Source organism: Lissotriton helveticus, chromosome 3_1, assembly GCF_964261635.1.
Source record: "Lissotriton helveticus chromosome 3_1, aLisHel1.1, whole genome shotgun sequence".
Lineage (NCBI taxonomy): Eukaryota > Metazoa > Chordata > Amphibia > Caudata > Salamandridae > Lissotriton > Lissotriton helveticus.
Window position 1 is genome coordinate 673,215,819 of NC_136061.1, and position 25,972 is coordinate 673,241,790.

Consider the following 25,972-nt stretch of genomic DNA (forward strand, 5'->3'; position numbering starts at 1 on the left):
ACAATGCATCTGCACTAGTATGACTGGTAGATGGTTGGGGCCGTGGACTACTTCCACACCTTGGTTTCACCCCTCCACTACAGAATAAATGGCGCTCAATGAAATTTGTACAGACTAAACTGCAAGTTACTTTCATAGATATTTTGCACAATTGTGTACCTCCAGAACCTACTACATTAGTTATCCGTACCCTGCAAATGTGTGCCTGCTGAATTGTGCTGCGCAATTCAGCAGGTAGCTGACTCTATGCCTGCTCTGTGTTACTCAATATTGATTTTAGGCGACTTTACACCTCCCTCACAGAATCCCCATTACCTCACATTTATAGGTACAATTTTATTTGTTTTTGTTTTTAACTGAACTGCAATACCACCAACCAGAAAGACATCTGTGCTTTGTACAATTTCCAACTGATGTGCTTCCCTCCACCTTCCAATAACATTTGAGTTTTCGTTCCTTGGACCATTGTTCAATTGTATCCTCTCCACACTGATATTTCATGTGATTATTACAGTGAGAGTTGTACCTTCTGAACAGTACTCGACATTCCTGAACAACCAGATGGCTCCGCCTTCTTACATTCTTGGCTGTTTCTAAGGATTAACAATCAGCACACTTCTCGACCACCATACAAAGCCTCCTCTGCTCATCCCTATCCAGGGTTACCAGCCTCCAAGGCCACTCCCAATTACCTACATCTCATCTTGTTATTCCAGATATTGGCATATTAGAAAACCTCACATCCACTAGGCCGATAGCCCTCCACAGATGCCCCAGTAAGCTACCTACCTCAAGCATCATCAACCCTCCCCGATCAAACACTCAGACACTTATTATCAATAACCTTGTACGCAATATTTTGTACTGCACATTGCACGCTTGATCTATAGTCAACAAGATTAACATCATCAGCAACTAATTTGGTTCTCACCCTCGCTCTTAGGCTTCACTTCCATGCTGAAAATGAAACTTGTATTAACACCCAAGACACTTCAAGCTGGTCCCACTCTCCACAGAGACCACCTGCACATACCCCAGCAATCGCCAACCAAAGTTGGGCTTGGTCCTTTCCCAAAATCCTGGACCCATGCCCCCAGTTCCCTGAACAACCCAACGATCACAGTCCATCCACCGTGTTCGCTATACATTGTTGTGTACACAGAAACTAGAGTATCCTCCTATGTATATTTAGATACAGTGCTGAACTCACTGCCCTCCCCCTTTCTGGTCCGCAGCTACCAATCTCACGGTGATGAAACTCAAACAAGGTATTTTCTCGGACCGCTAGAAGCTTCCTACTCCTCTGTTCTATCTGGAAGAGCCTACACTTTCTTCCTTTTGAATCGGAAAAAACATTTATTCAGTGCCCTGCGCTTCCTAGGTTGGATTATTGGATTACCTCGATTTGTGCTTCACCATCTCAGGATCATCCTAAATGCTGCTGATCTGTAGGTATTGGGACCGAACAAGAAATGTAAATCCCAACCCAACTGTGCTCCCCTCATTTGCTCCCTGTGAGACAGTTGAAAACCAGCACTGCCTCTGTGGGATAGTGGCCCTTTACTTTCAAGCTATACATTCTGCCCATGCTATTTTCAAACCTGCTTCTAGAATTACTGCACCCAGTCTCCTTCGCTCCTCGCGTTTTCAAGGAACTATTAGGCCAGGAAGAGTGGCAGAGCATTTGTTTACCCAATGGATGCAGAGTGGAATTCTTTGCCTTAACATATTTGTTCGTCTGACTCTTTATTAGTTATCTTTAGGCTTACTTTTGGCACCTAGCTGGCTAGCAATAGAGCACTATACAGGGGAAGGCTCCAGTGGGGATTCGTGTGGAGGGGCGGGAATGGCAGAAGGCAAAGGTAGAACTATTGAAATAGTGTGCACAGAAGATGTGAAGTTTCAGTTTCTTCAAGAATTGTAGGAGAGTCGGTTCTGTTCTCATTTGGGAAGGCATGTTGTTTTAGAACTTGGGGATGTTAGCTGAAAAGACTTGTTTTCTCCTTATTCCAGTGTTTGGCTCTAATCTGGTAATGCTGAAGCTGCTCGTCTAGCAGTGACCTTTCACCGTCAGATACTGTTTGTTTGTTAGCTCGGTAAAAAGGCGTCTTGGTGTAGATGGTCTTGTAAGTGATGCAACTAATCTGGAGGATCATCCTGGCTTGCAGGCAGAACCAGTGTAGATCCTTTAGTACATGGGTGAGCCATCAGATTTCTAAACCCCTTAACTGCTGGGCCCTCCAGACCCCCCCCCCCATGCCCCGCCCTGAGGTCCCCAAAAATCCCCAACATGTTTTGGAGCCCTCTGCTCCTTGGTCACAGTTTGAGCAGACTGGTCCTAAACGCGTTGGAGATTTTTGGTTGCTAGCGTTTTAATAAACACGCTTAACATACTGGAGCAGCGGTACTGTGGTTTTGTTTTGGCTGAAGGGTATTACGATTTTGCCGCACTTACAGATTTGGAAGGTTGTATGGGGCTTGCTACCTCACCGCAAACCTCACGGTGGAAGAGGCTTGGGCATGATGCATAACTGGATGGAATATATACATTATATATATATATATATATTTTTTTTTCCACCAAACACCCTTGCGCTCAAGTGGGCACACGAAGCTGTCCTCACCTTGCAGTAGTGTTTGCCTCATGCAGCTCGCTCTCCTTCAGTCCAAGACTGCTTCCATGCTCGACGCGTTTCGAGGCACCACGCCTCTTAGTCATGAGCTTGAATCACAAAGGCACAGACAACAACACCTGTTTGTTTCCTTGATTTATTTATTGGAACCGCCTTTAGTGGGCGTGCCGGATAATAGATGTCCTCTAGCATCCTAGTTGTCGTAGTTCATCAGGTGAGTATTAGTAATTACATATAGTAGGCTCCGTGCCTCTGTGACCGTTTTAAAAGCTTTAATGTCCTTTAGTAGGGAGGGACTTCTTTAGTGCGGGCTTATTGTTTCCATTAGGACAGCCTGCTTCACATAGAGGGAACATTCCCCTCCACAGCCTTTCCAAACTTCGGAAATTGTGCTCCTCTTTTTTCCGAGGCTCGGGCAGCCGCATTACAATGTTTTCCACCAAACACCCTTGCGCTCAAGTGGGCACACAAAGCTGTCCTCACCTTGCGGTAGTGTTTGCCTCATGCAGCTCGCTCTCCTTCAGTCCAAGACTGCTTCCATGCTCGACGCGTTTCGAGGCACCACAACTCTTAGTCATGAGGTTGAATCACAAAGGCACAGACAACAACACCGGTTTGTTTCCTTGATTTATTTAATGGAACCGCCTTTAGTGGGCGTGCCAGATAATAGATGTCCTCTAGCATCCTGGTTGTCGTAGTTCATCAGGTGAGTATAAGTAATTACCTATAGTAGGCTCCGTGCCTCTGTGACAGTTTTAAAAGCTTTAATGTCCTTTAGTAGGGAGGGACTTCTTTAGTACGGGCTTATTGTTTGCATATATATATATATATATATTATATTATATATATATATATATATATATATAATATAATATATATATATATATACACACTTACACTATGATTCTAACATTTACATAGATTTAATCAAATGAATTTGTATAGTGTATCCATTTCTCACCAACAAATGAATTTTTTGAAGATTTGATGAATATTATGGAATGTAATTTTGTGCCATAAAACAAAACGAACTATTCTTGATATTTAAATAATTCATGGCATGTCAGCATCACCAGTTACATTTGTGTATAGTTACCATTGTTAGGCAAAGTCTTTCTTCAGTGGTAATGGTTGTTACGACTCATGTGACCGGAAGTATCCAATGTTTTTAAAGCAAGGCTGTGAAACAAACGCTTGATGTGTGATCAAGGCAAGTAATGCTGAAACGTGTTACAGTGGAATAAAACCCAAGCGCAAAATCAAAAGGAGTGGTGTGGTGTCTTTCCTGGTGTGGATCTCTGATTCAGATGAGGAATTGGAACTGGCAGTATATATATATCAATAAACCGACATTTGAGCTGAGCAGATTTGGACTGTGGGGGGTATAGCTGTCCTGCAGAAAACTGTTGCTTCCAACAGCATATTGGTACTTCATCAAGGGTTCAAGCCCCCGTGTCGATTGGTGGACCAAATTCTTTACAGGAAAAAGAGGCAATCCAGGAAGTGTATAGTGAAAACGCTTTTATTTGCCACACGTTCTAGCTTGGCATGGATGGCACTGTGCTAATCTTATGCTTAAAAACTCGGTTAGAAAAATAGACATTTGAGGTGAGGAGACCCAGCGACTGGTCCTGGAGCAGAACACCTACCAAGAACACTGGTGGGTTCCAACCAAGAACACTGGTGGGCTGCCAGCACTTCACAAATTGCCAGCAATCTCTCTTGGAGTAGAGGAGATACCCCCCTGCAGTTCGCAGGCACCGCAATGAAAAGTCTGGTCTAACGAGTTGCCGCTCCCCGGCCAACCTGACATAGCACCACCCCAAGAAGAGGACTATGTGCTCCTAAATGTCAGATCTGTCCCCCCACCAAGTGAGAGGACACCAGGACCAACCGGAGCTGCACAGGACCAATGCCTGGGGCACAGGTCCCCTGGCAACAAGCAAAGACCGTGAGAGTCCAGTCAGGACTTCCACGACTCCAAGACAAAGCAGTCGTTGAGGGACATCAGCAGCGGAGGGACCCACTTCTGGAGTGACCGAGCAGTCCTGATTTTTGCCCCCTCAACCAGCAAGACCTAGGACTGCAAGAGGCTAGGATGCACAGACCCCAGTCGACCTTCCCGCTCTGCACCAGAACTTCCCAGCCTGGGTTCCCACAAACCAAATGTGCTCTCTTGTCCCTCGGACTATAGTGACCCGAGCCACCTGTTGGGAGCTCCTGGACTTGTCCTCAAGTCCCCCTCTGCAGCCTGTTTCTAGGTGCCCCCCCCTTCTCCTTACCAGCATAGCGCACACGCTATTAACACAACCAGCATCTCTACACCCGGACGCCCCAGGGCAGGTAATGAGAAACTGCTAGAAGTACTTTGGACATTGGCCTCCTACGATCCTAAGTCCCGACGGAGACCCCCTGAAACCAAACGCACATAACTGTATGCTATACGTGCCTTTTCTCCCATAGATGAATCTTCACGCATAATGCTTTCCTAAGTAAACATTTTACTTACCTGCTAAAATCAGTATTCTAAACAGTACTTGCCTACTACTGAGGTTCTTGTTATCAAGATGTATATCAAAATACGACTTATTTTTCTAAATTGGTCTTGGATTTATTCATGAGTGCCAGTCTCATTTATTGCCGGTGTGTGTGTGTCAACAAATGCATAGCACTACCCTTTGATACCCCTAACTGCTCTCCCATACTACCACAAAAGCGAGCATTTGGGATATAATTTGTGCCTCTGTCAACCAATCGAGGTTTGCTAGGACTCTTTACACAGTGTACCTGATTTTAGTCTATTATATAAAGAGCCAGCTTCCTACATTGGTGGTTCAGCGATGGCAAATAAGACTTTACATTTACCACTTGGTCAATGGGTGATTCTACTAAGTAAATCCACAATTGACATTAGTTAAAATAGATTTGTTTAGTTTTGTCGATTTTTTCAAAATCTTTAAAACGTGAACAGTTAGGGCCTTCGTTAAGTCCCCAGTCCATTTGTAGTAGATGTGTAAAAACTTGCATAGACAGTTAGGCCTTCCAAAAGTATAGTTTGCTAAATTTTGTCTAACTTTCTAAACAGGTCACAACTGATCTAATACCATGTCTGAGACAGAGAGTAATACCCAGGTGCTCAATCTAAGTCCATACAGAAAACTTAAGTTAGCTTAACTTAAGGGCCTCTGCACAGCATGGGACCTTGCCATGGGGACTAGACCTACAAAGAGCCATCTCCATTACCTACTTGCTGAGCATGATAGAGCCATGACAATGTAAGGAAATGTAAGGAAATACAAATGACACAGGATGCAGGGGCCAGTGATAACAAGTCTGTGGTCTCACCCTCTGACAGCACCTCTACTGGAAGTACTACTAGTAGTACCCCAGATGAAGTCGAGGATGAGGATCCTGAACTTCAGACACTGGCCAGGAGACTGGCTTTAGAAACCAAAATCTTAGCTATAGAAAAAGAGAGAGCTGATATGAGCCTAGGACCCATCTCTTGTAGCAGCACAATTATAACTAGGGAGAAAGACTAAGCTTTGGACCCTAAAATCAAATCCCCAGAGGAATTGTCTACAAATATGCAGAAGGTGATGATATCAGCAAATGGTCTACAGCCTTTGAGAGGGCTTGTCAAATGAAGAAACTCAGTCAGAAGTATTGGGGCGCTATACACTGGAAGCTGTTCTTGCGAATGTGTAGGGATAGACTCCCGACACAAAAAGAGGCAGATGCTGAGTCCTATGACCTCATGAAAGACATTGAGATTGAGAGCTTTAGACTCACCGCTGAAGAGTACAGGATCAGGTTCAGGGAAACTCGTAAAACCTGTAAATCAGATTTGGGTAGATTTTGTAGACTTCTCAGTCGAAACACTAGGTGGCTAGTTAAAAGGTAACAAGGTGCAAAACAATGTTGAGCTTGATAATCTTATTATGAAAGAACATCTATAAAGTAACTGTGATTCCAAAAAGTTGCCTCAGCACTTGGTGAACTTAGGCCCAGCCTCTCCCCAGGAATTAAGAAAGAAGTCGAGCCACTGGGACAAGACTAGGGTAACTGTGAGACGCTGGCTCACCATATACTATACCAAAAAGAGGTATGGTGTGTAGTGGGTCCAGTGGATCTCCAGTAGTTGTACAGAGGCTAAATAGATAACGCTAAAGCTCTTTTTTGTGGTAGTGTGGGCGAGCGGTAAGGGTTGTGTTAATGCATTTGTTGTATACACAGTGGCAATAAATGAGACACTCAATGAATAAATCTGAGATCAATTTATAAAAATAGTACTTTGGTACATTTATTTACGCAGACCACAAAAATATAAAATACATTTTTAAATAAAAATACTTTTAAGTTTCAAAAGTGGACACTTAGGGCAATTTTCAGTCTTTGCAATCTTAACATATGGAGGAAAACAATAATGAATATGCTACTTACCAGTATGCATCTGTTCTTGGCATGTAGGGCTGCTAACATTCATATCTAGTGCATAGATCGCCGCCTAGTGTTGGGTCCGGATGATTGCACATTGTTGTCCTGGAAGAGTCTTCGAAGTATCACGAGATAGGTGGCTCCTCCCCTGGACTACAGTGTGCATGGGCATCGGCTCCATCCCCAGATTGTTTTTAGCCATTGTGGCAGAGATGGAGTGAAATAGTGTAAAGGATGTCCATGCTAATGATGAATGCAAGATAGTGTCTGCAGCCGCTACGGGCACCGGGGAGGAGGGAGGGCGATATGAATGTTAGCAGCCCTACATGCCAAGAACAGATGCATACTGGTAAGTAGCATATTCAGTTCGAGGCATGTGGGCTGCTAAATTCATATCTAGTGCATAGAATACATAGCAGTCCCTCCATTAAGGGCGGTTGCCCGTGCCAGCTGCAGAAGCTTGAAAAAGTGTCTTGAGAACAGCCTGCCCTACAGCTGCTTGCTGCTTGGAATGCACGTCCACACAGTAATGTTTGGTAAATGTGTGCGGTGTGACCCATGTGGCTGCTCTGCAAATGTCCTCTAAAGGAATGTTCCCCAGGAAAGCCATGGACGCCCCCAACTTGCGTGTGGAGTGCGCCCTTGGGGGTATTGTTAAAGTGCGCTTAGCTTTTTGATAACAGATTTGGATGCACTTAACAATCCATCTGGCTATTCCCGCTTTGGAAATGGGGTTGCCTTTGTGCTGTGCTGAGAAGGCAACAAAAAGTTGTTGTGTTTTCCTGAAGTGTTGTGTTCTGTCAATGTAGTACATCAACGCCCTCCTAACGTCCAGTGTATGGAGCATTCGTTCAGCTACCGTTTGCGGGTTTTGAAAGAATGCGGGTAGGTCAATAGTTTGATTGATATGAAACTGTGACACCACCTTAGGAAGGAATTTGGGGTTAGTGCGTAGCACCACCCTGTTTGAATGTATTTGGATGAATGGCTCTTGGATTGTGAGCGCTTGCAGCTCGCTAACACGTCTGAGCGATGTGATAGCAATGAGGAAAGCCACTTTCCATGTTAGAAATTGAATTTCGCAGGAGTGCAGTGGCTCGAAGGGTGGACCCATCAGCCTCGTGAGGACCACATTGAGGTTCCACACTGGAGCTGGTGGTGTTCTCGGAGGAATGACTCGCTTCAGTCCCTCCAGGAAGGCTTTCATGGCAGGCACCCTGAAAACAGAGAGGTGCTGCCTATTTTGGAGATAAGCCGCTATGGCGGATAAATGTATCCGAATGGAAGCGTACGCCAGATTGCATTTGTAAAGATGTAACAAATAGCAGATGATGTTAGGAATGGATGCATCTAGCGGGTTGATATTGTTGTCAGTACAGTAGATGACAAACCGCTTCCATTTCGCCGCATAGCAAGCTCTGGTCGTGGGCTTTCTTGCCTCCCGAATGATGTCCATGCATTCTGGAGGCAGGTTGAGGTAGCCAAACTCTAAGACCTCAGGAGCCAGATCGCCAGATTGAGCTGTTGCGGATCTGGATGCTGAATGTCGCCATGGTTCTGCGTCAAGAGCCTGGATGTGAGATGTAGCCTTTGATGCGGTACCACGGAAAGTTCTAGAAACGTGGTGTACCATGGTTGGCGTGCCCATGTTGGAGCAACCAGGATGAGAGTCATCGAGTGTTGCTTTAGCTTTCTTGCCACCAGCGGAATGAGAGGCGCTGGGGGAAAAGCGTACGCAAATTTGCCTGACCAGTTCATCCATATCGCATTCCCTTGCGATTCCGGGTGAGGGAACCTGGCGGCAAAGCGTTTTCCCTTGTGGCAAACAGGTCTATCTCTGGATGACCCCACTGCTGGAAGTACGGGTGGAGTACTGATGGATGTATCTCCCACTCGTGCATTTGATGGCTGTACCTGCTGAGCAGATCCGCCATCTGATTGTCCTTGCCCGGGAGGTGTTCTGCCATGAGGAAGATGTTCCTTTGAATGGCCCACTTCCACATGCTCTGAGCCAGATGAGACAGCTGTGGCGAGTGAGTACCTCCCTGCTTTTGGATGTAGTACATGGCTGTCATGTTGTCCGTCCGGATCAACACAACCTTGTTGCACAAATGTACTTTGAAGGACTTGAGCGCCATGAAGATTGCCATCAATTCCAGGTAGTTGATGTGCAATCGTTGTTGCTGGGTTGACCACAGTCCCTGCACCGTGTAGTGGAGCACATGCGCTCCCCACCCCTGGAGAGATGCGTCCGTTGTTAGGACAATCTGTGGCACAGGCTCTTGGAACGGTCGTCCCTTGCAAAGGTTGTGTGGATTCCACCAATGCAGAGAGTTGTATGCTCGACCGGTCACCAACACTAGGTCTGTCAGTTGTCCCTGAGCTTGTGTCCATTGATTTGCCAGGCATTCTTGGAGGGGGCGCATGTGCAACCTTGCGTGCGGGACTATGAAGATGCAGGAGGCCCTCATGCCTATCAACTGCATGAACACTCTCGCTGGCAGGGAGTGTTGTGGTCTGAATCTTTGGATCATTGACTGAATGCTGTTGATTCTGACTGTGTTTGGCTGAGCCATAGCCGTCAGGGTGTTTATTGTCGCGCCCAGATACTGCCGCACATGGGCTGGTTGAAGGTGCGACTTTGGGTAATTCAGAGAGAACCCCAGACTGTGAAGGAGTTGAATAGTGTGGGACATGTGTGAGGCGCACTGTCTTTCCGACTTTGCTTGCATGAGCCAGTCGTCGAGGTACGGGTAGACATGTATGTTCTGTCTCCTGAGGTGCGCCGCCACCGCCGCCAGACACTTCGTAAACACTCTGGGGGCAGTAGTCACTCCGAAGGGTAGCACTTTGAACTGATAGTGCTTGTTGTGAATGGTAAACCTGAGGTATTTTCTGTGGGACGGGTGGAGTGGGATGTGGAAGTAGGCATCCTTGAGGTCTAAGGTTGCCAGGAAGTCCCCTTGGTTTAGAAGGGGAAGTATCTGTTGCAGTGTCAGCATGTGGAAATGTTCTGACAGTATATACATGTTGAGAGGGCGTAGATCCAGAATGGGTCTGAGGGATCCGTCCTTTTTTGGGATGAGGAAGTACAGGGAATAGACCCCTGTTCCTTCCTCCTCCACTGGCACGAGTTCGATTGCTCCTTTTTGCAGCATTACTAGCACTTCCTGCTGCAATAAGTGCAAGTGCTCTGCCGACATAGGACAGGTGTCTTGGGGGAATGTTGGGAGGAGTGGATGTTAACTCCAAACAATACCCGTACTGGATTAGTTTTCTCACCCACCTGTCCGTGGTGATGGACGACCAGACTGGTAGGAACTGCTGGAGTCTTCCCCCGACAGGTGTTGGATGGTCGGGGGGCAGTGACAGGGAGTCACTGTTTGTTTGCGGCAGAGGAACAGGAGTTGTTGTTCCCTCTGCCCCTGCCTTTGGCACTGTTACCTCGGTAACCCCCTCTACCTTGCTTGGGGTACGAGGATTGCGCACCACCTTTTGTGAATTGTGTTTGTTGTCCCATGTGTCCTCTGGTAACACTACGCGCTCCTGAGCGACGAAAAGTGTTGCTCCTGAACTGTTCTGATTGAAGTGCCCCCATGGACTTAGCAGTCTCGTTGTCCTTCTTAATCTTTTCAAGTGTGGTGTCTACATCTGGGCCAAACAGTCTGTCAGGATTGACGGGCTGGTTGAGGATTGTAGTTTGGATGTCAGGCTTAAATCCAGATATACGAAGCCAGGCTTGACGCCTTAGCATGACGCTAGTGTTAATTCCTCTCGCCGCTGTGTCCGCTACATCAAGTGCGCACTTTATTGCAGCGTTTGATATAAGCTTTCCCTCTTGTATGAGCATTTCGCCTGCTTCTTTATACTCATCAGGTAGATGTTGAAGGAGCTGTTCTAGGGTGTCGTAATGCGCCCTATCGTAACGCGCCAACAGTGCTTGTGTGTTTGCGATACGCCATACATTAGCAGCCTGCGCAGCCACCCTCTTGCCAGATGCCTCAAGCACCTTCGACTCCTTGTCTGGGGAGGAGCTTCACCAGTTGTTTGGGAGTTTGCCCTTTTGCGGGCATTTGCGACCACCAACGAATCCAGAGTCAACTGTCCCCGAATATAGGCAGGGTCCCCAGGTGCAGGTCTGTATTTTTTCTCTATACGTGGGTTTACCACTCTTGCCCTTGTAGGTTCTTTAAAGATCTCTGGCGCATGTGTAAGGACACCTTTCAACATAGGAAGTGTTTTGACTGTTCTTTCGGAGACAGAGAAAGTGTCAAACAGGAAATCCTCTTCCACCGGGTCAGCATGCATATCTACATTATGATTTGCAGCTGCCCTCTCAATTAAAGCATTGAAAGCTGCTGAATCCTCAGTTGGTGATGTACGTGCCCCAAAACCTTGTGGGTCCTGCACCACCTGATGACTTCCCTGGTCCCCAGCGTCGTCATATGGGTCCTGATTCACATCAGGGTCATTGCCAGTAGGGAAGTTGTATTGTTCATCTTGGTCATCATCCTCACCCCCTGATTGGTTGGGGGAAGGGGTTGGACTCCTCCTTGGGGGAGTTTGCAGAGGTTCAACAAGGGCAGGTATGTCCTGTGTTTGGCTTTTCTTTTTCAGTGGAATTACAAATGACTCCAGTGGCTGGGAAGTGATCTTTCTCTTATAAAGTGTAATTTTCCCTGTGTGGGCATCGATATAATGCTCACATTCGTCCTCAGATGCTGTTTGTCGAGGCAAAATAGCACTGGACGTGGAATGTTCCGAAGTCCCTGAGGTCTTTGGCACCGTTTGGGGTGCAAACGCCTTTGGTGGCACCTTTGGTGGTAGTGTGTAGATAAGTTTCGTCGACTTCTTGGCAGGCGGCTCCATCGGTTTCGGATCCGATGGCGCAGTCTTTGCCGACGGCAGTGTTTTCTCCCGAATCTTCTTGAGCGACTCGGTGACCTGTTTTGTAAATGAAGCCGAGGGTTTGACGACCGATGCTTCATGTTCGTCCGCCTGGGAGGACTTCGGCGTGGCAGAAGTAGGCATCGATGGATCCTTGACTCCAACGGTTCGCTGCCCTGCAGCTGTCTTAGGCGCCGACGCCGTCGATGCAGATCCGGTGTCTTTGTGCCGAGGAGTAGTGGCTCCGGCTTTCGGATCTTGGCCTTTAGTGGTCTTTGCCTCGACCGTCTGTTTGGAGGTCGACGCCGCAGCCGTCGAGACGTGATGGACTACCTTCTTCGAGGACGTGTCCTTGGCCACCACGTGTGGCGCCGGTGACTCAACGGCCTTCTTCGGCTTTGTAGGGCCTAAGGGCGACGGAGTCGAAGACAGAGCCGGCTTAGTAATTTTGGACGGGACGTCGGCCATTTTAGATGTCGTCGAAGCCGTTTGTTTCGGTTTCGATTTCGACGTGTCTTCGGCCATCTTAGATGTTGTCGAGGCCGTAGGTTTCGGTTTCGGTTTAGGCGTGACGTCGGCCATCTTAGATGTTGTCGACTGTACTGGTTGCGGTTTCAGTTTCGATACGCGCAACAACGGCTCCTCCGGTGTATCCGTGGCCGGGCCCGAAGGCGGGGCTGGGGATATCGGTGCAGGGTCGTGGGTAAGGCCGAGTGGCGATCCCGTGACCTGAGCCTGAGTCGAGTAACTTTCGGGGCATAGCTCTTCCTCTGAGCTATCTTCCGCGGCCCCATAGACTTCTTTGTCGTCCCCTACCTCATCGACGTATTCAAGGTCTTGGCTCTGTCCTTCGATGTATTCCTCCGGATCGGCCTCGACCTCCGTCGATGGTGGTGAAATTTGAAGATGATGGCTTAGGCCTTCTTCTGCGGGGTCGTCGAATATGTCGTCGGGTGCCGGTGCTGCGTGCAAGGCCTCGAGGCGCGCCGCGCGCCGATGCTTGAGTGTCTGCTTTGACCTGAATTTGGAGCAGGCCATGCAGTTGTCCTCGTCGTGATCCGGCGAGAGACATTTATTACAAACTGGATGCACGTCGATGTGTGGGTACTTAGACCCACACACGGGGCAGCGCTTGAACGGACTCCGTTCCATGATGATTCCGTCGGTGTCTTGCTGCGAGTACAGGGCCTCGATGTCCGAAGAGTAGCAACTCCCCAGAATTCCGACACGAAGAGTCGGACGATGCTCGGGACCGTTCGCAAACAATACCGACGCGAGTATCGAAGGCCTTTTGGCCTTAAGGAAGTAAGTTTTCGATTCCGACAAGGAGGCGTCGAAATCACATCCGAACCCAATGGCAGAAAAAAACAATCTGGGGATGGAGCCGATGCCCATGCGCACTGTAGTCCAGGGGAGGAGCCACCTATCTCGTGATACTTCGAAGACTCTTCCAGGACAACAATGTGCAATCATCCGGACCCAACACTAGGCGGCGATCTATGCACTAGATATGAATTTAGCAGCCCACATGCCTTGAACTGCATGTTACAGGTAAGTATGCAAATTAAAATTTCAGTCTTCGGGCTTCAGGGTCAGCAGAGGGCAAGGTTAAGGTAAGCACAAACACTGCACCACCAGCGGCACAGGGGCGGTCGTGTGCAGAGGTCAAATCTGGAGGTTGGGTGCAATGTAACCCAATGGAAACTGGGGTGCTTGCAGGTAAGTTAAGGGTCTGCAGGGCTCAAGCTTCTGAGGTTTAGGCAAGCACAGGGGGCCACAAGGGAGCACCAAACATATAGCACCAGAGGCACAGGGGTGGTCGGGTGCAGGGTGCAAACATGGGGTTATGCGCCCAACAAAACTGAATGGAGAAACTTGGTTTTGAAAACAGACTGCAGGTGTCTAACCGGAGGCTGCATGACGAACACCAGTGACAGCAGAGGTAAGCTGGGATGCTGTAGGTCACAGGGACACAGTCAAAGAACTCTCCAGGGGCTTCGAGTGCAGGGGTGTCCTTTGACGTCGGGTTACTCTTCTTGGAGCTGGTTGGGGGAGCCTTTGGATTGACACTGCAGGTGTCATCATGGAGTTCAGGATGGGTCAGTCACCACTGAACTTGGACTCAGGATTGCTGGGGAACCTTTTGTGGACTAGTGGGCCACGTGGACTCGGGCTGAAGGCGTCGGGTGCAGTGTGGTCAGGGATCACGGATCTGGAAGGCACCAGAGTCCTTTGTCTTCTTGGGGACAGGTCCCTTGGAGTTCTGGTCTTTGTCGAAGGAAGGCAGTCATCCCAGGGTTTTGGAGGTCACTGGCTGCAGGACAGGCGTTGTCTTCAGTCTTCTCTGCAAGGCGTCTTCTTTGTCCTTTCTTCTTAGGTCAGCAGGAACTAACTTCAGGTTCCGGGGAAGCCACCTAAATACTGGATTTAGTGGTGTTACGGGGGTAGCAGGTAGGGGCCAATGGGTTCCTTACCAGAGATGTCTACACCCACTATTATACCACCTTCTGTGGGAGGGGGCATAGCCCTAGCTCGGATTGGATAAGTCCCACCACCATCATCAAGATGGTGGGCACTGGAAAGCATGCTTTACTTTGCCTCTTCCACCTGTGGGGTGGAGTTGGTAAAGGAGGGTGCACCTCCTATGCTTACAAAGTTTTTCCATCGGTTCTCCCACCAAAAGTGGGGGTTTGAACTGGGGGCTGCCATTTGTTGCTAGCAGAAAAGGCTGGGGGTCGCATTACAAAGGCGGCAGGCCCCTGAAGTTTCCCTTTCGAGCACTGTGCCACCTCTGCCCAGTATGTGCTTTGTTTCTGCCCTCAGAGAGCGGGGGCTCTTGACCCAGAGGTCCAGAAACATGTCTGGTGGTGGCAGACTGCCTAAAGCTAGTCTGAGACCACACCAGGTTTGGTAGGTTTTCAGAGGGCACCTCTGAGGTGCACTCTGAATACATATTTCAATAAATCCCACACTGGCATCAGTGTGGGTTTATTGACAGGAGCACTTTGGTACCAAACACTCTTGTGTTGAGTGAAGCCATCATGGTGCTGTTGAACTCGATTTGCCGAGTTTCTAGCCCATGTACTCTCAATGGCTTCCCGGGCACTTCCAATATTAAGGAATAGACCTAAATATTGCTCATGCAGATAAGCCTACATCTTAGATATAGTGCACCCTGCCATGGGCTTGTAAGGCCTGTTAAAGGGGTGACTTACCTATACCTTAGGCAGTGCTGGCTGGCAAGATACACAGGCAGTGTACCATGTCGACTTTGTCGTTTTTGTCTGAAACAGGGCATGCATGCGGCAGTGGCAGTCTGCATGACCTAGGTGACCCTCTTCAGTCCCAATGCCCTAGGTACACAGGTACTAGTTAATAAGGACTTACAGGAGGCCTGAAGGGCCAATTGTTGAACGGTTTTAAGGAAGAAACACTGGCACAGGGAACCTGGTTGGCAGGGACCCAGCGCACTGCAGTCTAAACCATATAATTTTCCGGGCTAAAAAAGTGGGGTGCTAACCATGTCCACTAATAAAGAGCCAGCTTCCTACAGTGAGTCTGTGCACAGAAGTCGCAGATACCTGTATACATGATTTGAAACTGTACACAGAGGCAGCAGTGACAACAACAGTAAAAGCTAAACATGGAAGTTGCACATGCCCATCACACAGCATTCGGGTGATACTGTCGTAATTTACCAGCATAAAACACCTTCCTCATACAATTGACCACATCTGCAACACAGTACTCTTCTTAAAGCTCAATACTGAAAGTATATTTTCAATGCTAGCAACTTCTCATTCTTTACCTGTTTCCCAGAAGCTTTTTCCATAGCCTTTACCATCTGGAGCACAGAATAGCCAGTGCCTGTCCCCAAGTTGTAGATCTGCAATGATAGATCAGTGAAGTGAAGTGAGATTCAGTGCATGTCCTGGAACACTGTATCGGAGAGCACATGGTTCTGAGGGATCACTAGGGTGTCGGGGGAAGGGTCACGCACTTAAACTGAATTGATTTAATATAACAGGACAGAGAAGAACAATGAACCAAATCACAACCACAACTTACTTTGCAGCCGCAGTTTTCCTCCAGCTTCTTCAGAGTAGCAACATGACCTTTCGCCAGATCCACAATGTGTATGTAGTCACGGACACCTATGTAAAGAGGAAGCACAAGATGAGAGAGGTCTGGGAAAACTACATCATGCGCAATAGGTCCGTGGAGCAGTAGTAGGTAACACTTCACTGCCTCCCAAAAGCAGCACAGACATTGACATTACAAACATAGCATGATGGCCTGCAACAATGCCACTCATGAAGCAGCAGAGTTCATAGTGGTGGCAGCAGAAGTGCACAAACTATGTACTTTGACAACACTTTGTTTATGTTTAAAATGTTTTTTAAATGTGAACACTGCACTGTGCAAAAGAAACATCCAAATAAGAAAAGAATATTAATTTCAAGATATCATGAGTAATTTTTCTGGAATTTATAAGTAATATATGTCAAACCTCAGACATTTAGCCAAGAAGAATGCTCAGGAAGGGTCTAAAATGTGGCTGCCTCTCCCAATATTAAGAAACACAGGCTCATGAACTATCATGTCACAGCTGATAGCTGACCTGCTCACCCGTTTGGCTCCATGGGACAGGATATGCCATCCTATCCCAATCAACAAACAAACTGGCAACTGGCAGCACTAATCTTATACAACATCTCAAATAATATAGAAAGACAACTTTTCTGAAACATCCAATTTAAGAAAGTAATGTGAACCTGCACAGATCAGCAGGTGAATGTCCATGCTACACATCTTGTGTGGAGTTGCATGGGGTAAATTCCATGTCTGGGGCAACAAACCTACCACACTGTTCTGACTTGGAGTACTTGGATCTACTACTCAGTTCGATGCTCTTCATGTGTTAGACCAATCAGAGATGGATGAGAAGGTATCCGACTTTGTATTAGAAACATTTACTACACGGGGAATCAACCAAATGAGTGAAAATACTCTGTGCAAAATAAAATAATAATTTAAATAATTAAAATAATAATAATAAATTGGCAGGGGATAGCTGTTACAAAAACTAAGATGATCCAGTCCTAGTATGCATGCAACTTTGAAACAATATTTAGAAATGTCAACCAATGTAGTAGGTATTTCTCCACTGGCTACACTAGTGGTTTTAACCCTATGGACTTCAGCAGAGACAACTGAATGACAACCGGGAAGCCAGGGACCACAACACGAATTATACAATTTGTACTGCAACAATAATACACAAAAAATGCACAGGCACCCACTGAGATCAGCTTCTGCAGCTTTGCACACAATGGAGAATTTGGCCATTACTTGGGACTGAAAATCAATTGGTCCAAAACTAGGCTTTTCCCCTTTTGTTCCTCAGACAGATATAGGTCTTGGGTTGAGGTCGCTGGGATTCTGGTGAAAACATGAAGTATTAGATATGTTGGCATCCAACTTTCTCATGTAGAAGAGATAGCACAAACTGACAACATATCCCCTGTTGCTGGAGAACCATAAAATTGGATGTCTATGCCATTATCAATGTTCGGTAGAATTGCGCTACTGAAAATGGGAAGGGATCTTCAATGTATTTCAGGTGACACTAAAACAACAATTACACTGGAGCCCAAACCTTGCTTTACTAAACATACTAAAAGACTAGGGCTTCATGAACTGGAAGAAGCCAACACCCCAGAATTTGGTTAAATCGGGACGTGCCATAGGCAGATGCTGAATACTCAAGCTCCACATATATGAGGCCAGGTGCTCTCCCCATAAACATAACACTGGGTCAGATGTGAAGGATTGTGGACGGATGAAGTAGACGACCGATGTCACTCACATTAAAAATAATACAGGTTGGGATGATGCCATGACGAACGCTGATCCGTATAACCCCGATCTGCTTCAGGAGTGACGATGATGATATATGTGATGCATGCTAATTATGCTTTGAGAAATGTGTATGCCTGTGCAATTGGTGCCACACATTTAGGGTTGTGGTCATTGAAAAATATAAAACTTAAACTTAGATGTATTTAAACAATGTCACACTATATCTACTTTCTTCAGCAACTACATTTTTAAATATGAGAGCAACTACACAATAGTAAAAGACCTAGGCCATATTCACAATCAATAAGTAATCAAGTGAAATAAGAGCCATATTCACAATCAATAAGTAATCAAGTGAAATAAGAGCTCCCAGCAGAAGTGGTGGGCCAGACGTAGTAACTTATATTGGCACTAGCCTCAGACAGATAAATGGCAGTAATCGAGCTTAGTATGTTCAAAAGGTGATGAAGACAGTGTTTGCATAGAAGCTAGAAAACCATTGGAAGTACTTCAGCCATGTTCAAAAGTGCAAGCTGCCCATTTTCAATACAAGAAGTTTCGGTGCTTGGAGTCTGTAAGTATCTGCTCATGTATAGCTGTTGATGGGAGGATCAAGAAGGTCCGATTGGGCAGTCTGTCTGTGTATACATATGTTAGAACTGGCACTCCTGGTTGGCAGAGGTATGCACCCAGGCCAGGTAGGAATCACCTCTGTAGTCAGGGTAATCTAAGTACACACTAAGCCTGTGCTCACCCTCTGTAAGCTTGGCACAGAGCAGTCAGACTTATCTAACGAGGCAATGTGTAAAGTATTTTTGCAATACACACACATACACACAGTAACACAATGAATACACCACAAAAAGACTCCACACAAGTTTAGAAAAATAGATTATTATGTTCTGAACAAAACAAGACCAAAACAACAAAAAGTCGAAATATTTAATTTCAAAAGAAAAAGCCAAAAATAGCATTTAAAAGCAAATAGAGCTTTAGGGGTCACTTGAGGTCATGCTGGACTGGGGCAATGTCAAAGTTCAGGCCGGCAAGCTATTGGACCCACGCAGGTCCATGTGAACAAAGTAACTTTCCTGGCCGGAACAGCGAGATGTGTTGTGTGATGCATCATTGCGGCTTCCGCAAGTCGAGAATGCATCGAATTTTTCCACACATTAATGGTGATAGGTCGGTTCCGTAGATGGGTGCTGGAGTTGAGAGGCGTCGAGCAATGAGCCGGATTTCTCTAAGCAGTCAAGGGGATGCCTTGATCTCTTCAAGCTGCAGGAGTGGCAATACACTGTCTGATGCATCAATCTCAGAAGGAAAAGCGCGGGTTCAGATGCACTGCGCCACTTTTATTCCTGCATCCGGGTCGAAGCCCGGTTCTGCTACACGCAGACAGGAGATGTGTCAAAGTCCATGTTGCAAGTATCTGGGCTATTTCCAGTGAGCCAGGCACAGGAGCAGGAGTATAGGCTTTGAAATCCCAGAGTCTCAAGCACCAGAAGGCAAACCAAAGTACACTTGGAGTGAAGGCAGAGTCCAGCTCTCCATCAGCAAAGTTAGAGAGCAACAGGCAGAAGGGTAACCAGCAGAAAAGCAGGCCTTCCAGATCAGCAGTCCAGCAGTGTCCTTGAAGCTGCAAAGCAGTTCTTCTGGCAGAGCTTCAGTTACAAGCCCAGTACTGTCTGATTTTAGGGGGTCAGAGACCCAGTTTACTAAAAGTGCCTTTGATGTGGGCGGTAACTTCAAAGCAGCTCCTGGTAGTACACAGGTACTCCTTTCAATCCACCCTTGCCTGCCAGGCTTTCTATGGGGTGGGCTGTATATTAGCCCTTTGTGTGGGGACAGGACCTTACCTATTCAAAGAAGTGTTAGCATCTCCCTCCCATCCTGCCCAGGCAGGGTCATTAGAAAGCAGATGTATGAAGATGGGTACTCGGACACATCTATCCTTTCTGTGTTTGTTTCTATTTAGAGGCAATGCACAAAACTTAGCGTTCACCCACCCAAGACGTATATTGGAAACAGGCTGCAAGGCACACAGAGCAGTAAGTGCAGAGAAACGCCCGCTTCCTAAACATGGCATTTATAAAACAGTAATGTGAAATCCAGCTGCACCAGTAAGCAGGGTGTATCATTACCATTCCAAAGATATAAAACATGAAGTAGCTACTCCTTTGTGATTAGGAATTATACAAGTGTATAATGGAATTTCCAATGTTAACCTATGAGAGGAGTAGGCCTCACAGAAGTGAAAAACTAAAATTAGCTGTTTGTCACTACCATGACATGCCACACATAAAAGTACATGTCCTACCTTTTACTTACACAGCACCCTGCCCTTAGGGCTAACTAGGGCCTATCTTAGGTGTGGATTATGTGAAAGAAAAGGGGAGTTAAAGGCTTGGCAAGTAATTCTAAATGCAAAGTCGAAGTGGCAGTACACTGCAAACATAGGCACTGCAGTGGCAGACCTAAGACAGGCTTGAAAGGCTACTTCTGTGGGTGGCACCATCAATACTGCAAGCCCACTAATAGATTTTAATTTACGGGCCCTAGGTATGGCCCTGGGAATATGGTATACCACTTTAACAGGCACTCGTAGGTAAATTAAATATGCCAATCAGGTATACACCATTTACACACATGGTTAGGTAAGAAGCACATGCACGTTAGCACTGATCAGCAGTGGTAAAGTGCTCAGAGTCTTTTCTACACAACTGTTAATTGAAAAGCTACATTGAAAAAAAATATTTTGTCGGAAAATCAAGCTGTATCCATCAATGTTTGTTGATATTCTGTTATTTATGACATAAGCTTCACCAGTTAAGATAGTGATCAATCCCCCTTGCGTCCCTGGCTGTTCTGTGAGAATATTTCACTTTATCAACTCCGGACTATGGAACAGCTGCTAATGAATCTGGACGCATCCCCAAAACTGGCATGCCTGACATTTTGAGTGCCATAAAAAGGGATGTTCCTCTGCTGTTTTCTGCAATCTTTTCTGTTACACAATCGTCAGAATTATGTCCATAACTGTACTAAAATGTATGGAATAAACTTCCAGAAATGGTAAAGCAAATATTCAACAGACAATTCCATTACCTTCTAAACCACTAAATCTAGGCCACACATTAAGATGATAAGGGCTGTGACACCTGAGCATCTTCAAGGTGGTCAACATCTCAGATTTGTGACCTAGAAATGCTGAGGTGGCTGGTCTGTGAAAAGTGCCAATGAATGTTAGGAAGAGGCTTAGATAGTATGTCTCTGACACCATAAATAAGCTTGAGTACTGCCCACCATTTCAGTTTGCAGAGATGCGGTTTTATCAACAATGGTTTTTGCTCCGAGGAGCCAAGACGTTGTCCAAAATGGCTGCTTAGGAGCCCGGCTCTGCCGGTCGCCCTCTCCCTCCCTAGCATCCTGACACTAATCCTGCGTCTGAACCATACCCCCGCACAGCGAAGGTGAAGCGGTGCCCGACCGTGTAATCCCGAGTTTGTGATCACCTCGGATGACCGAGAAACGCCGTCGCGAAGTTTGTGGCCTGGTCCAGCGGTAATCCGGGACCTTGAGCCGAGAGGAGGCCGGAGTGGAGTTGAACAACAGCGGCCGCGACTGGGTAGAGAGGGCCGGTGGACCCCGACGGAAGTCACAGCTTGCGCGATTTTGCAGGCGGACACGAGCGGAGTACGCTGCAAATGCCCCGAGCCCCACAGCACGCATTTGGCTGAATTTCACAGCACTGGAGGACCCGGGACTGAACGACATATCGGTCTTCTTTGGTGGGCTGCCCGGGGCGACCCGGCCCTCAGTGTGGTCGTCCGCCGGCCGTGGCCAGTGTCAGGACTTCTCCCAGCCACGGTGTGTAGGGGATCGGTAACGCTGCACTACTGAGGGTTCTAAATGGCTTTGCACCAACCCCAACATAGACTACCAGGTATCAATGGGGCCCCGGATGCCTGATATGATGTCTATTCTCTTGCCTGGGGAGTCCTCAGAGATGAGGAGCATTGCAACCGCCGAGAGCAGAGGAAGGGAGTACACATTAAGAGACGTTCTTTTGGCCGTCGATGATTTTTACTCCTCCCTGAGCCGTGGATTGATGGCCCTCCATGTCTCCTTGGCGTCTATTATCCCTGAAGTGGTGCCTGGAGGCGCAGCCGGGTGTACGATGGGTTGGATGCCCGTCTATGCTCAGTCATTGGTCACCGAGGACTCCCTGGGACGCAGGGTACTGGATTTTTGGAACAGTGAGCTTACCGGTCGGATTTGCACGATTGACACTCATCTTAACCTTCAGACTTATGTATTCGCCATCAAACAGCAACGCCGGGCCCACACTCTATTTGAAAGTGACTATTGCCGAAGCGGTCTTCTCGCTGTTTCGCTGCCCCCGCTGAGCACTTGGGTGCCTCCTAAGCAGCGAGTTTGGTCGCCAGGCTCGTCGGCCTGTGGAACTGTTGGTTGGAAAGTTTGCTTACTCTTGCTCGAACTGGTCAAGGATGAGTTTTGCCTGACTGTCCTACTGTATGGGTGATTCCGGTGATGATGTGGGACCTGGCTCGTTATTGTGACTGTGTGGGGGGTGGAATGGACACATGATGATGGCAGCCTCCTTTTAGGGAGCTTACATTCTTTTCTGGGATGCAATGGGGTGGGGGTGGGGGGGTGGGGCAGGGGGCGGGTGTTGGGGCCCTCCTCCCTTCTTCTCGTAAATAGGGTTTCAGTTGTTGGGGCGACAGGCATGCCTATAGGGGGGGGTGGGCCGTAGCCTTCTGCTGGTATGCAGGGTGGGGGGTTGAGGGGTGGGGTTTGTTTTCGTTTTTCTTTGTTTCTATGGCCTCTTTTCTTTTTCTTTTTTTCTTTTATTTTCTCTTTATGTCTCTTATATACTTTCCCTAAGATGGGGGGGTCGAGTCCTGTTTCTTTTTGGGATAGAATCTTGCAATGTGCATTCATGTGTTTTTATATTATTTGTTGACCTTACCGGTAGGACACCGAGTTAGCGCGTAGTTATTGTATGCCGCATATTCTGATCTATACGCTTTTCCGGCAGCTTGCTAATCGCGCTTGTACTGACTACGAATATCCTGTTGCGCGACGTGCTTCGAGTAAGACTTTGCTTGATTGTATGTCATAGGATCCTTTTTCCCATATTATAAAATGGAATCCTCTTTCATCCTGTTATTTTGTGGACCAGCCTACGTATAAATCCTGCTCCTCTGATTTGCCATGACTCCGACTCGGAGACGCCGTGCTGACCTTATTTTTGCTTCTCGAGGTTTTGAAATTATCTAGCGGACGGCCCGAAGGGTTGTAGGCCCATGCCTGTGTTGAACTGTAATGTCGTATATGAGGTTTCCAAATAAAAATTATATATAAAAAAAAAAAACAATGGTTTTTGCATTCTGCAGTCAAAGTTCTCAAGCTGCTCCCTCTCTGTATATTTGTACACTGCGTATTTGAACAACCATGTGGTTACACACAGTGGAGCTAGTGGACTTGTAACTACAATCACTCACGTTTATTTTTTGAACACTTGTGCCAGTTTTCTAGCGATACCCCATCAAAGATTCACAGCTCTAATTAGCATCAGGTGGATTGTGTCTGGGGAATATCCTCTGTTCTCCTTTCAATGTGTTGGTAGTTGCAATGTCCCACCCAAGTCCAAATGGGGCTGCATGGGCTGTATCTGCAGTGAAGTTGGGTGTGAATTGGGCCCAGGTCTTAGCGGATTTGGGTCAGAGTCAGAAAGGATAATCAGTTCTCCCTCCGGCGTTTATGCACATGGAACTGGTGAGGATTTTGCAGCCGAGAAGGTGAGAAATCAGGATAGGCACTGGCCTCTGTCTCAGGGCGGGCCCATGAAGGAGGATCAAAAGGCACAGCTGAGGTCAGGGTGGATCCTATTGCGGTAATCCAACTGGAGGTCTTGTTAGGTTCTTGGGGCCTGTAGGCCTGCCAGAAGGAAGCCGTAGTGTGGCAAATATATGCAACGTGGCCTAATTAAAGACTCTGAACTTCTGCAGTGTCGCTGAAGGACCCAGGAATTTTCATTTGCTCATAATGAGCTGAAGGATCAGCTCTGCAGTGGGGGACCAGGTCCTAGATCCGGAGTCACCCTGGCGTTTGGGCAACTCCTCTTGAAAAGAGGGGCGGAAAGAAGGGGAATCACGTTTAGACTTCTTATATTTCTTCTTGGACTTCGACATACCTGATGACTTGGAGTGGGAAGAGGGCAACTCTCTAGAAGGAGAAAGAGTCTGCACCCTCGATTTGAGTGAGACCGGATACTACGCACGTTATGACAGGTGCTCAGCAACATAGAGCTTGGCCTCGCTGTCTTGTGTGGCCTTCAGGTTTATCCCGGCATAGTAGTTGCACTAATTTGAGTCATGTGGGGAACAGACACCAGAGATATACCAGGTCCTTCACCAACATTTGTTTAAGGCAGGCAGTCTTTGCAGAGTTTGAAGTCTAGTTGTATGGGGTGACATGTCCATTGCACACTGCAAAAAATTTGATAAAAATAAGTTTTGCCAAAAAGTTGTTTTTTTAAAAGAGGGAGTATGGTCTGAATCTGCTACTGGAGGCATGGAATTGAAGTAACTGACATTAGCACTGTGTCTCTATGTGGTTCCAGATACAGCTGCATGGCGGCTCTATGTGATTCCAACACCACCTACTGGCACGCGAGAGAATTGTTGAGAAAAATCTCCAGATCCAGTCTGGCACTTGGGGCTATTCACAAGTTAAGGAATTTGCAGTCAGAAGTATTCATCAGAAATTAGGTGCACCTAACACCCAGTAGGTACAACATATTTTGCTCCTGAGACCATATTCTGGCAAATTCATCTATACTTGTGACGGCATGCTTAGTACAGGGTGGAAAATTGCATGTCTGATGGTAATACTGTATTATTTACTTCAGCTCTTAGCTGTTATCTCATAGCTACATTTCCATTACATGATGTACTTTTTAGTCTGAATGCTGTTTTTAGCTTAGAGACTTAAGAGTGTGAATCTGGCTGCAGTGTGTTCAACGACATGGGAATGCTTGGTAAGGTCAGAAGAGATGACAACGTAGAGAGCACTGCTGTAGTCTAGTTTGCTTGTTATCAGGGCTTGGGTGACTGTTCTCCGGGTGGGACCCACTTGTAGGACTTCTTGAGGAGTTTGAGGTTGTGGAAGCAGGAGGACGCCATGTTATCTTTGTTGGTCATCATGAGTTTATCCACCATTATACTGATGGTACTGGCCTGGCTTGATCGGTGGAGTTGGGTGCTTTACCAAGTTCAGCTAACCACCAGGCTGAATTCCAGAGAGTGATGTCCTTTCCGAAGAGTAGAGCCTCTGTTTAGTCAAAGTTGCGCTTGAGAAAACTGACCTTCATCCAGTTGGCAACTTTGGACATTAAGATGGTTGAGGAACGGGACGTGTAGAAGAGGGAGAGGATGAGTAGGGTGTTTGTGCGTAAGAGATTATGGTGATACCATGGGAACTGATGATGCCAGCGAGAAGAGTCATGTGTATGTTGAAGAGGGTATGACTAATCCTAGATCTCTATGAGACTCCGCAAACCAGGTTGGTGGCCTTGAAGGTGTGAGGTGACAGGCTGATCGACTGTATGCGCCCAGTGAGGAAGAAGCAGATGCACTGGAGCACAGGTCCTCTATTTTCGGAGTAGCAGATGCGTTGAATGAGGATGTGATGTGAGTATGTGTCGAAAGCACCAGAGAGGTCGAACAGGCAAGTATCTTCTTTGGCAGCAATGAGGATTTTTAGCTGGGTAGGGAAGCATGGAGAAAGATTAGTAGTGAGCCTGTATCTTTGCGTCTGCCTATGGTTTCTTCAGGAAGGGATGAATGGTGGCGTGTTCTCAGGTTTCTGGGAAGGTGGCAGAGGTGAAGGGAGTGGAGGGTCAGGTCAGTGCAGTTCAGAGAGGGTTGAGTTCTCTGGTGAAGATTAAGGGCGGGCAGGGGTCCGAAGGGTCGCCAAAGTGCATGGATCACATGGCTACGCCTGCATCCATTGTGGAGATCACAGGCCAGCATGTCAGGCTGGTTCCAGGGTGAATACTCTCATCGGTTGTAGAGCAATGAGGGAGGATGGACCCAGTTGGCAGGTAAAGTTGTTGTATTTAT

The 25,972-nt window shown here is 47.1% G+C and overlaps 1 protein-coding gene across 5 annotated transcripts in view; it reads right to left on the reverse strand.

Moving 5' to 3' along the window:
• Nucleotides 1-25,972, reverse strand: part of GALE (UDP-galactose-4-epimerase) — a 136,114-nt gene that overhangs the window by 6,597 nt on the left and 103,545 nt on the right. For all 5 annotated transcript variants that reach the window (XM_078680812.1, XM_078680814.1, XM_078680816.1 and 2 more), the window contains 2 exons: nucleotides 16,026-16,111; nucleotides 15,766-15,843 (listed from right to left, as the gene is read on the reverse strand). In XM_078680812.1, coding sequence (XP_078536938.1) covers nucleotides 15,766-15,843; nucleotides 16,026-16,111 — 164 coding nt within the window. The remainder of the gene's footprint in view (nucleotides 1-15,765; nucleotides 15,844-16,025; nucleotides 16,112-25,972) is intronic.